A 13,123-nucleotide genomic window follows, 5' to 3' on the forward strand; every position below is an offset into this window, starting at 1 on the left:
GAGCCTGGAAACAAGACTGTGTTTCACAATTCTAGGGGACGTCATTCACACAATAGTCTAAATGTATGCCCCCCCCCACCCCCCCACCACAGCAGAGTTGTATAGTATACAACCTATGCAACCATGCATGGCACGCTGACATAGAGTGACACAAAACAGAATAAATGAACTTAGAAGCCACGGCAAACCTTTATCGCTGACTTTTCAGGGCCTAGAACTGCCTCATGCTAAGCCTCTGTGGTGTGTGTGTGAGTGTATCTGTGTGTCTCTGTATGCACATGTGGGCATGATCTATTCATCCAGCTTTCCAGGAAGCACGAGTTCATGAGTGATACCAACCTTTCGGAGCATGTAGCCGTCGCCCCCAGGGCATCCGTCCTCTCTCAGATGAGTTTCGCCAGCCAGTCCATGCCCACCATCCCAGGTATGCACCCTGCCACCACCAGCACGGGGGGTATAGAGGTGTCTGGGGGTGGAGGAGGGTGGGAACCATATCTACATAGCAAAGTGAGCTAATCACCATGGGGGTAAGAGGCTCTGCTCACAGCGCCCCTGTCCTCTGAGCTCTCCCCACACCCACCCACTTCTGTGGCCCTGCCAGGGCTGGAGTGGAGGCCTGCTGTCACTCTGGAGCTCAGGATCCACTGGGAATGCGGTATGTCCCACCAGGTGGTCCTGGGTTCTCAGTTAGCCAGGCCTTCCCAGGGATCGGGAGTCGGCCTCTGGTAAATCTCTCAGCCTGTGTCTCCCTCTGGGGCCTGGAAGGCTGTTTCCGGAACTTACAGAAATTGCTACCACATCTCACAGTTGCGGAGTGTTTGATGCACAGACACTTCCATTTCCCCCCGTCACTCATTCATTGTTGTGAGGAGGTCTGCAGCTTACAGATGACCTTTGCTAATTCACAGAGGGGGACCTGGGGCTCTAACTGGGGATGTAGCCTGCCCAAGAGCGCTCCAGCTGGCACGTGGCAAGTCTCTAGTGTCCGCCACTCTGTGCTTGGTGACAAATGTTCCTCCTTCGTTGTTTCATTTAAGCCTCAGCACAAATCTATGAAGTAGATCATGTGACCAGCCCCATTGTATGGATGAGGAAACTGAGGCACTGAGAATGTCAATCTCCTGACTGTCCCAGCCACTAAGTAGTGGAGGCCCCTGGAACTGTACCCCTAACGACTGCCCAGCCTCCCCAGGCAAGACACCCCCGTGTGGCCGTTTCACTCTTGTCCTCGCAGCAGGCCTCACAACGCCCTTGAGGTCTGTGCTCTTACCCCCAGGTACCCAAAGTCAAAACCGAGGGTCAGAGTCGTCTGTGTGACTCTGAGCTGGGGGCCATAATCACCAGATGACACCTTGGTTGGAGATGCTCTCCTTCCGTGACCTCTGGGTTCTCCGTGTTGGAAGATAAGAGTGAGCCCACACGATCTCCCCGACCTGGGCAAAAGGCCCTGTTCCCTGAGGAAGTCAGGGCCCCAGTGGCCAGGGCCTTCCCCCACCATGGACCCGTGTTCCCAGCCCAGAAGCCCTTGGACGAGGCCTCGATCGGGTCACGTTGCAGGCTGCTGTGTGCGGGGCTGGGCAGGCCTCAGTGCAGTGGACGGACAGGCTCGACAGTCCCGGCACGGCAGTACTCGGGCCTCCTGCCTTCTGCCTGGCCCCCTGCCTGTTCTCCCTGGATGCTATCTCTGTCCCCCGCGCGCATCTCCCATCTGCCCCCCGAAGTCACCCTCTCTCCGCCCACCGCTCACAGCGGCTCTCGGTTCTCCCGCAGCCCTCACGCTCTCGGTGGCCGGCATGCCCGGGACGGAAGAGGCCAACTCATCCCCCCGCCTCAGCCAGACCTTCCTCCCTCTGTCAGAAGGCGACAAGAAGACGCTCAAGCGGAAGAAAGTAAATCAGTTCTTCAAGACGATGGTGAGCTCCCAGATAAGTGCAAGGAAGGGGGGTGGGTGTGGGGAGGAGGAAGGGAAGAGGGGGAGGCGGAGAGAGGAGAAAATGGGGGCGTGTGTGTATATGCGCGTGTGCATGGTGTGGTCACCCTCAGGGAGGTGTGGACAGGGCCCCCTAGGGTGGGGACGGTGGCCAGAAATGCCCAGAGTGCAGTTCTCCTCTTGGTCCCCTGAGCAGGATGGACCCCAGCTGGGCTGCAGGAATGTGCCAGACGGGTGTGCAGGGCCCCTGGGGCCTGAGAAACCATAGCTGTCTTTGCTGTACCTGGGCAGCTAGAAGTGCTTTTTAATTCTTCTGGAAGAACTTTCCTATTCAACTTATATTACAGGATCCTACTATTTAAAAGTTTTGTTTCCAAGCCCTGACTTCTCAAGTCCCGTCTCCTATTGTTACTTGTCAGTCTTTGCTCAAGATGAAGGTACCACTGACCTTCACCACCTTGATCCTCAGGGTGCAATTAAAGCAGGAGTCCGCTGCCATAATAACTGCAAGTTCACCGTGAGCGTGCAGTGAGTCAGGCTCCATGCTAAGCCCTTTCCAAACATGATCCCATTTGACCTTCCACTGTGAGGATTTTATCAGGCTCACAGAGTTAGGTAAGCGACTTGCCCAAGTTCACATGGTCCACGAAACAGCAAAGCCTGTGTTCTAACCATTGCATGGCACAGCCTCTCTGGTCACATCAGTCAAAGTCACGGCAGCTCAGGCTCACTGGGTTAAGGGAGGGGTCAGCTCAGCAGCCCTTGTGAGTGGGACAGGAAGCCCTGCTTTGGTGCTCATGAGAACCCCATTTTGGGTTGTGTCTCTTTATCCTCTTCTCCCGCGCAGCTGGCTGTCAAACCTGCCGAAGAAGGCAAGCAGACCTCCAGCTTAATGTCCACCGACCTGTGAGATGCTGCTGACCAGGGCTGCACCTGGGGAGACAAGGATGGGAGTTTCCAGAAGAGGAGACACACAGCGGGACATTGATGCCTCTAAGAGTGGGGAGACCATCCGTCGGTTACCTGCACTCAGACAGAGGGAGTGGGCTGATCTAGGCCCCAGAACTGTCAGTGGTGACAGACCCAGTGTCACCAGGGCCAGTGACCCAGGTGCTGGGTGACGATGCCCCATCTGGATTCTTAGCCACACGAGGATCCACTTGCCAATGCCTTCTCCCAGTATGCTCTCCCCAGCATCCTGGGCACACCTTTTAATAGCCCAGTTTCTTAGGTATAAGGAGCTATATTTTTGTATCATTTTCTAAGCTTAACAGAAAAGCTTTTTTTTTTCGGTACGCGGGCCTCTCACTGTTGTGGCCTCTCCCGTTGCGGAACACAGGCTCCGGACGCGCAGGCTCAGTGGCCATGGCTCACGGGCCCAGCTGCTCCGCGGCATGTGGGATCTTCCCGGACCGGGGCACGAACCTGTGTCCCCTGCATTGGCAGGCGGACTCTCAACCATTGCGCCACCAGGGAAGTCCCCAGAAACGCTTTTAAATATTCTTTTATTTTATTTTTGGTTAACAGTTTTGTACTTTACATTTTTTAATACAACCCACCCATCTTTTTTCTAGCTGATCATCTCCAAAGTGTTGCTATTTCTTACTGACAATAAAAACGATTCCGTGACTCAAGCAAGCCTCATTGTATAATTCCATCAGCTGAATCCCTAAGGCCCAGGACTGGACAGGTTGCTCCTGGGGCTGGCCGGGAGGGCAGGCAGGCCCAGGGCCTCCAGTGATGTTAAGAAACCTGGCTGCAGCCCATCCCAGTGCAAAATCCGTCCACCTTGTTTGTGCCACCCCCAAGAATCTTCTCTGCGACTTCAGTTCGTTTAAATATTCGTTTATTTCATTTTGGGTTAACAGTTTCGTACTTTACATTATTTCCCAGATGAAGACACCGAGGCACAGAGGCACTATGTGAGCTAAGATCATACACGTGATACATGGAAAGGCTGGGATCAAACTGGCAGGAGCTGGACAGGAAACTTGGCTTTAGCTCTGTGCTGCCTCTTGCACGCCTTCACGCACGGGCCGTCTGTCGCCTGTGTCCACCCCAGTCTCTTCCCGTAGCCACCATGGCCCCTCACCAAGCCCCAGCCCTGTTGCCCGGTCCAGCTTCCACTCTCTCCTCAACAGTCCAGTGAGTTCTGTTTCGGTGGCAGTTGGGGCTTTGGCTGCATCATGGATGCTCTAAGGTGAGGTGACAGCGCCCAGAGGCTCGGAATCTGGCTGAGTTCACTTTCCAAAGGGGCAAGGAAGTGCACGTGTGCAAAGGAGTGTCCCCAGGGAGCTGAAGAGCTGGACCCACCAGGGCATCTTCATGGCTTCACGGCTGGCGCTGTGAGCGGTGGGTGACATTTATTTATTTATTTATTTTAAAGCTTTTTTTTTCATGTGGATCATTTTTAAAGTCTTTTTATTGAATTTGTTACAATATTGCTTCTGTTTTATGTTTTGGGTTTTTTTTTCTTTTGGCCGCAAAGCATGTGGGATCTTAGCTCCCCTACCAGGGATCGAACCCACACCCCCTGCGTTGGAAGGCAAAGTCTTAACCTCTGGACTGCCAGGGAAGTCCCGTGGGTGAAGTTTAAATACTGCTTAGAGGAAGATCTTTGGAGCGGTGAGGCCCAGAATGAGAGACGTTTCAGGGTGTGATAACGAGGGTATCAGGAGAGGCAAGGACCAGCCCCAAAGCTAACTTTTCTCTTCATAGGATTTTGCGAGAGGTGGACTCTGGAAGAAAGAGTGGGTCAGGTGAGGAACAGAGGCGTTGGGGGTAAAGGAATCGTCCCCTGTGAAGGAGGTAGGGCAGCGAGGTTAGGGTGGGTTTCTCCTGCCCAGAAGGAGTCAGGACAGAGCACAGATAAGGCAAGAGTTGATGTTCACCAAACCCGCAGTGCAAGTACCATGCAAAAGACTTCCATAGCTATTTATAAAATATTAATGTCTTCTATTTACTGAGAGGTTTATAATAAATAACCCTTATAATAATCAGGGCTACTAACCCAAACTCTTATAATAATAAGCACAATTAACCATATTGTTTTTCTTAGATTTAACTCTTAATGACTCCAATGAGAAGATTCTTAAGAGAGTTAGAGGCAGTTATTTTTGACTATTTATAAAACTGGGGGGAAAAGAAGTCGATTTTATGAAAAATATGTCCCAATGGCAGACTCCCAAAATTCACACAGATCTTAAATGGAGTTTAAAACTAAACACAAACATATTTTGTGTTAAATGTTTAAATCAGTGAACACTTGGGAAAATATTAGGTTCTCATAAACAGTGGCTGCCTGAATTTTAGTGTTAAATGACTACATTTACAAATGAGTAGGTGTGGCTTCCAGGGATCTTAGGATTTGCCGTTAGGGCAGGTCACATGAAGATCCACCCAGCTGGACCCTGGGTAATCATAGCGACCCTGACCGTGAGACACAGAGGTAAGAGCAGGTGATCCCTGGGCCAGGTGTAGAAGCATCAACTCTTCTGATTTACAGGGACACATGGGGTAGTCACCACTGTGGCCCCAATTTCTACAGTGCAAACCACGGTAAAGAGGAGAGCTCACAGCCCATTCTCCTCCCTCACGAACGTGATGAGGACTGTCCAAAGCCCTGGAGAAAGCACCATCCCTGCCCTCAAGGTGCTGCGGGTCCCACAGTGAAGCAAAGTGTGCCAGGTACGGAGGGACCCAGCAGGGTGGGCAGGATGGGAAGGTGAGTCAGAGTCGTCCAGGTGGAGAGGAGGAAAGGCAGGCACGTGCTGAGCGATTGTGAGAAGCTCACATGGCCACAACTGGAGGCGGGGCCTCAGAGAGGGGGTGGGGTGCGTGGGGTGGGAGAGGTCAGACAGGTGTGTGCAGGGTCTTGAATGCCGTGGTGGGCAACACACATGAGTACCTACTGTGTGCCAGCCACTGCTCTTGGCAATTTGCACTTTAGTAACTGTTGAATCCTCACAACCACCTCTGAAGCATAGACTATTATTTGTTCCAATTTACAGTGAGGAAACAGGTCCAGAGAGGCACAGGCACTTGTCCTGGGTCACACAGCTTGGAAATGGCAGAACAGGGACTTTATGCTTTGGGGTCCGAGGAGGAGGCTGTTGAGCAGCATGTTTCCAAGGGATAACATGGGGGACACAGCCTGGATCCCCAGATCACTTGCTCTCTAAGCTGGGTGTGCACTGGGGCTCCCTAAAAGCACTATGCCCAGCCCCACCTGGGCCTCACAGGTCAGAATCTCTGGGGCACAGGCCCGGGAGAGTGGTTTTGATCAGTTCTATAGGTGGGTCCTATATATGAGACCTGCTGGGCAGGACCTTGAAATCCACACAGCTTTGCTTCCCATTTGCTAGATGAGGAAACTGAGGCCCAGAGGGGCCAACACAGCCCACCAAGTCCCAGAGTGAAAAAAGGAATGTGACCAAGCCCAGCTAGAGCGACTGCCCCTAACCAGTGTTCTTTACCCAGAGATGGGGGAAGAGGAGGGAGGGGGGAGAGACAGAGAGGGAGGGGAACTCCTTGTGGAGCAGACTGTTTCTCTAGGTGCAACACAAAGGCCCCTGGTGGTATAGGAGGGATCTTCAGTGCACGTGGTCACAGCTTCACATAACATGGAATCCAATTACATTAGCTTCCTATTGCTAGTGTCACAAATTATCACAAGCTTAGTGGCTTAAAACAACACAAACTTATCTACTACTGTTCTTGAGGTCAGAAGTCCTAAATTAGTCTTAGGGGTGAAAATCAAGATGACAGCATGGCTGGTTCCTTCTGGAGATTCCACTAGACCGTTTCCTTGCCTCTTCCAACTTCTAAAGGTGGCAAGGCATTCAGCATTCCCTGGCTTGTGGCTACATCGCTCCAATCTCTGCTTCCATTTTTACGTCTCCCCCTCTGTTATTAAATCTCCCCTGTCTCCCTCTTAGAAGGACAATTCTGATTACACTGGGCCCACCTGGATTATGCAGGATAATCACCCTATCTGGTCTTTACTTAATCACTTCTGCAAAGTCCCTTTTACCTTGGAAGATGACAAATTCACAGATTCTGGGGATTTGGAAGTGGACTTCTTGGGGAGGGGTCATTATTCTGTCTGTCACACACATGATGAGAAAAATCACTCCCTTTTCAATTCTCTTCAGTGCTTTTGCCTTCTCCAAGGAGAAAGTCCTTGGCTGGTGTGTTTCATCACCTCTCTAACACTTGGCCGATCGCACATCCTAGCACAGAGTGAGCAAGCTCAGGCCGGTGCTGCCTCAGTTTCCTCATCTGTAAAATGGTGATAATTATAGTACCTCCTATAATTGCTGTGAGGACTGGATGAGATGACAAGACAAGGATTCAGGCTGTGCCCAGCATGGTGTAAGCTCTAAATAAACGCTCATTCTCCCTATTTTATGTATGGAAAATGATACTGGTACTGATGATCCATTCCCAGAAATCGTATGGAATTTATCTTTAAAATAAATTCATTAAGTAAAAACAAAAAAAAAAAAAACAACAACAAAGGAAAAGAAATGTGAGAACCGATTAAAAAATTGTAAGTAAATCAAAACTACAGGCACTGCACAAAGATGGCAAAATGAGAAGGGGTGTGAGCCTCAGCGCTGTGTGACTCTGACAGTGTCCTGCACACACACGCCCAGAACTACTGCCGTGGTGAGACCCGATTAGCATTTTCTGAATAAGTGAAGGAATGAGCTATTGCCAAGCGTCGCTTCAGAGGCATTTCCTGCATTGTCTCATTCAGTTCTTGCAACAGTCCTTTGAGGGAGGTGACCCTGGTTAACCTCATTTTCCATACGAGCAAACAGAGGTTCAGAGATTAAACAACAGCAAGGCACTCAGAAAATATAACTGGAGGAGCCCAATTTGAATCCAGACCAGTCCAACTGTCCCCCTTGGCTGCCTTCTAAGGCATTTTGCCCCATTGCCAACCCAGTTCCCACTATTTCCATCACAGTGGCGTTAAGGTGTTTTTCTCCAGGGGGCATGTTTCCTCCTTGAAGCTGCTGCTGGTCCTGGGAACCTTTCTCTTTATTAAAGGGGCTCAGAAACCCTGGGCCACTGACCAGAGAGATGTCACCCTGTCTCTGCACTCTGCTCCCTGCCTTTAAAGAGTTGGCCACCAGAGAGCAGTGTTGGCCTATGTTTCTCCAGCCTCAAAATCACCCAGAAACTGGAGCAGCAGAGAGGGGAGACCTAGGATCAGCTCCAGCCTGGTTAAAGCCTGGGCCAGACTCCTAGAAGCCCGCACTTGGGGACAGAGAAGCCAGCCCCATGGCAAGCCCCCAGAGTACACTGAGACAGCGCTGGTGAACACTGCTACCCTGGCAGGACAGGAGGCCCAGATAACAGCTCATTGCCATTCGCAGAAAACCGATCTCTTTTGTCACCATTTTACAGATAAGGAAACCGTGGCACAGATAGTTTAGGCTAGAAGCCAACTAGTCCCAGATCCCCCCATTCCCCATCCCAACCAATCCTCACCCTGTCAGGCTTCCAGAAACCTTGAAACTCAGGAGCTATTGTGTTTCATGTGTACTAAGGAACAGAGCCAGAGCAGCCAAGCCTGCAAAAGGGGAATCCAGGGAAGGCAAGTAAGTGCACAAGCTCCGGGACGTGTAGCCCCCGCTGGTGGCCCTCTCCCCAGAGGCCTCTCCCCTTGCCCTCAGGCTCCCAGCCCCTGACAAGCGCCCACATTCACGGAGCACGTGCTACGTACGTGCCTGGCACTTAGTCCTCAGAGCAGCACTGGGAGGGAGTTGCCTTTCCCCATTTTACAGATGAGGAAACTGAGGCCCAGGACAGTTGATTGCTGTCTGAGGTGTTACCTTACCAAGGAGTAGAGTCAGGACTGAGACCCGGAAGTTTGGCTCCAGAGCTCGAGCTTCCTGCTCCCTGCCCTGCCCTGTGATGCTGCAGCAGCCAGTTCAGACCCCATCTGCCTCCTTGGCCTCTGGTTATTCATCCTCCTTGGCCTGTTTCTTCACACAGTCCTCCAACCCACGAAAGTCAAGATCAGAGGTGATGGCCCGGGGGTGGGGGTGGGGCCTGTGCACATTCACCCTTTCTGCAGGCCTTGAGCCCGTGTGGGCTCCTAGAGCCATATGGGCTCCAGTGCCTATGGCCGACTGCTGGGCACCTGCTCCAGAAGATCGGCAAAGCCTTCCCTCCTCCCCCGGCATTGCCCCCAGCTGGCGAGATTGTCCCAAGGTGATAGCAAAAACACTGTGTGGAGGAGGATAGATGCTGGGCCTCCTGCCCAAGCCTCCCTGTCAATATCCGTCCTCTGGTACCCAGGCACTCAACAATCACCCTCTTCCTCGTCAGCAGTGTCTGCCACATCCTGGGCTCTACACCTGATATATAGCACATCGTTTTTCATGCAAGATGCACACGAGACAGGTTCTATGTGCAGCTCCATTTAAGAGATAAGCAAACTGAGGCTTTGTGAGGCCAAGAAACAGAGCCAAGGTCATACAGCTACCAAACAGCAAAGGAAGGGTTTGAACCCAGCTCCACCCAGCCCCAGAGTGCATGTTTTTCATGTTCTATTGCCTTGTCCCTAACATCTTAATCTGGGGCTCCGAATATATGGTCTTTTCTCATTCAAGAAGTGCTCCCTCTGGACTGCAACATGCAAACTGCTGCTCCGCATCTCTGGCTGGCTCAGGCCCCACCTGTCCAACCTTTTACTGCCTCCCCTGAAGCCGGGCGGACCATCCCTTCTCAGGCTTGGATTTCCACCTCTGGGAAATCTCAAAAAAGGCTAAAATAATTTCATCTCTAAAAGGACCCTATTTTATAGAGACACTTGACTCTTTTCCCAGAGGCCCTGGGACGGATCAGGGGGGCTTCCGGGATATAGCGCCCAAACCTCCCCTGGGGGTAGGACAGGCAGCTCCTGTTACACACCCCAAGGGCTGCAGCAGTGCTTCTGAAATCAGGAATGAATGAGGACTCTGGGGGTGAGTTGGGTGCCCCTGGCCTGAAGGCCTGGCCCAGTTGCGAGGTGTGGGGAGGGCATGAGAGGCTGGGATCCCCGGCCACTGGACTCCTGGGCCAGAGCCTCTGTGTGGGCAAGGCCTCCTGACAGGCTGGACTCTCTGATCTGCAGGGGAAGGAACCGGGGCCCAGGTGCAATGGGAGGGTTAGGTGAGTATTCCTCAAAAACACCTCTAAGGAAGGAGACCCCGGCAATAGGCAAAGGGCGGAACAAGGGGTCGGGAGACGGGGTCCAAACCCAGCCCAGCCGTGAACTTGTCATGTAACTCGGGGCCCCTCTGACCCTCACCTGCAGATGGCAGAGTCCAGCTGTATAGTTGGTGTCTGCACTAAGTATTCCTCCCTTTGTTCCTTCATTGTAAATCCCCACCTGCCATACCATCCCCCTGCCCACATGCTGCTGCAAAAAACAGTTAACTGGAAAGGTAGCAAACTCAGTGATGAGCTGTACATATTAAATGTATCCTGACTCTTCTATATAGTAAGTAAGATTTGAGGGCGTCTCTAACCACCGTGTTAAATGACTGACATCGATTAGATCATTGAACGCTCACAGCATCCACAGAATTCATAGCATTATTTCCATTCTCACCTGAAAAAACTGAGGCCAAGAAAAGTTAAATCACTTGTCAAGCTTGCACAGTTGTTCAGCGGCAAAGCTGGGATTTGAACCCAGGTCCTCCCGATCTCAGGGCCTGTGTCTGCTGTATCTCTTCTACAGTGCCTCTTGCTGGCCTTTTATATTTAACCCCCAAAGAAAATCACATGTGTGCTTGCCTTTCTCTAATCATTTAAATCGGAAACTGTAGAAAGCAACAACAAAATAACATCTAATTCTCTATCTTGAAGTAATAATGGACAGTTTTATATTGACATAGTTCACATACATGTGTAAATATGTATTTTTACCAAAAAAACATGCTATTTTGCAGCCTGTTTCTTCATATATTTTTAGAACATAATATTTTTTCATATCACGAAATATTCTACGATCTATTTTTCATAGCTGCATAATATTTCATCGTTTGAATGATACTAATTTTTTTTTTTAAAACCAGTCCCCTATGGTTGGACATTGGGGTGAGTTACAGTTTGTTACAGCTATACATAATGCTATGGTGGATACCCCTGTAGCTAATTCTTGCTCTGTTTAATACTGCAGGATAAATGATCAGAACTGACATTGGCAGGTTCACTGTCAGGCTTTGGATCTGTACTGGTGAGCTCCAGTGTGACTGTCCTTTGAAAAGTCAGGGCCCTGCCCTCAGCAAGTCGGGCCTGGTAGAAAAACTCTAAATGACAATGCAGCCTCTTTCACTTTGCTCTTCGGAAAGAAAGTGCAAAGGGTGCTGACCCCAAGCCTCACCTGGGCAATCATGCCCTTTCTGAGCCACCTTTCATTCGCTGGTTCTATGGCGAGGACAGGGGGTTCCTCAGGGCCTGGGAGGACACCTCCCACCGAGGTGCCCGAACCCATCCTCTGGGCACCCAGATGCTGTTAATGAGATCCATTTGATGGCATTTAGGTTTTCCACGTGTACCTGATGTGGAGGAGAACAGAGACACAAGCAGGGAAGGATTCCTGGGAAGCACCTCCTCCAGCTGGGACAGGAAGCAGCCTCCTTCTTCGGCCTTGAAGACACATGAGGTCCAGAGGAGGTGAGAGGAAGTTGAATGGGGAGAAAGAAGGAAGTAGAGGCAGGAGGGCCAGAGGGAGGTGGTGACCAGAGAGGCTGGCTCAAACTTTTCTCCAATCTGCTGATCCCAAAGAGAAGTCTCCAGCTGCTGCTAAAACCTGCTCAGGGGCAGCTGCCTGCCCTCTGAGAAAGGGGACCCACCCGCTCCGCAAGCTGAGGGCCTGCCCTGGGATGGAGGGGCAGCTGGGATAAGTCATCTCCAAGCCCACAGATGGAGAACGGAGCCCAGGGAGGGGACGGACTGGCCACAGGCAGAGAGAAGCCGAACTGGGCTGGGGCACCTGCTTCTGGAGCCTGGGGCAGAGATGGGGTGAGGGGAATGGGCTTTGGTGGGCTCTGCTCCTGGCCTCAGCTCCTGGGTCCCTGGGGGACTCTGCAGGCTGAAACATGAAGGGACTGTGATCAGATAAGGAACCAGAGCCTGCTTTGTCTCTACAGCCAGAAAGAAACCTGGAGAGTACAAGTTCTCTCTCATTTTCCCCTGGAGTCCCATTCACATCCTCTTCTTTTTGCTGTTATTTTTAGGAGCTCCACTGCCCCTTTGGGAGAATCTGCAGGCCTTTCTCTGCCTGCCTGCAGTGTGTGTGTGTGTGTGTGTGTGTGTGTGTGTGTGTGTGTGTGTGTGTAGGGAGATTGCCTATAACTGCCTGTCCTTTTGAAACTGACCAGAGGTGCTTCTGATTCTCCAGGACCAGCTTCTCTCCTGCAGACTCCAGAAGATGTGTCTTCACTTCAAAAGACCCCAAAATGTGGCTTCTTATAAAGTGTCCCCTCCAATCTGGGTGAGGTGTCAGGGTGAGAAGGAAGAGGGAGACAGAGGGGCTCGGGAAGAGACACAGAGATGACGTGAGACAGAGAGAGAGAGACCAATAGTGAAAGGAAGAGGGAGAGAAGCAGAGGTAGTGAGGACGTGAGTGAGAGGAGACAGAGGTAGAAAGATCTGGAAACAAGCTCAGGGAGAGACAGAGAGACTGTAAGAAGGGAGACGCAAACAGCTCAGTGCATAGAGAGAAGGGAGGAGACCAAGAGTGAGATGCAGAGAGGATGGGAGGAGAGAGAAGGAGAGTGAGAGGGTAGAAAACTCAGAAGGAGAGAAAGGGGAAAGGCAAGCTGAGACAGAATGAAGGAGGAACCGGGGAACGTGCTGAGGAGAAAGAGGGGAGACAGTGAGGAGGGAGGAAAGGCAAAGCAGAGGAGGAGAAGACAGGCGCCCTTGTCCTTGTTAATATCCGCGAGGAAGCTGGCCGAGCGTGTCCTTATGGGCCCTGCCGTGGCCATGGCCAGCAGGAAAGTGCCCCTCTGGTGACATGGGTGGCAGTCGAAGGAGGGAGGGGCAGGTCTGCAGCAGGTGGCCGCCCCTGGGTGGGGCCGCCAGCGGAGCCCTGGGGTATAAGTGGGAGGCCCAGCCGGCTGAGCACCTGTCAGGGCCAGCTCCCCTGCGCAGGTGCCAGGCAGGTGGCTCCGGCCGAGCCCAGCC

At 51.8% G+C, this 13,123-nt stretch overlaps 1 protein-coding gene across 1 annotated transcript in view; it reads left to right on the forward strand.

Annotated features, from left to right (window-relative positions):
• DOCK2 (dedicator of cytokinesis 2) overlaps positions 1-2,840 on the forward strand; it is a 425,761-nt gene extending 422,921 nt beyond the window's left edge. The window contains exons 51-53 of the mRNA XM_065873738.1: positions 304-424; positions 1,771-1,913; positions 2,778-2,840. Of these exons, the coding sequence (XP_065729810.1) occupies positions 304-424; positions 1,771-1,913; positions 2,778-2,840 (327 nt within the window). The remainder of the gene's footprint in view (positions 1-303; positions 425-1,770; positions 1,914-2,777) is intronic.
• The last annotated feature ends 10,283 nt before the right edge of the window (positions 2,841-13,123 follow it).

The sequence above is a fragment of the Phocoena phocoena genome, chromosome 3, assembly GCF_963924675.1.
Source record: "Phocoena phocoena chromosome 3, mPhoPho1.1, whole genome shotgun sequence".
NCBI lineage: Eukaryota > Metazoa > Chordata > Mammalia > Artiodactyla > Phocoenidae > Phocoena > Phocoena phocoena.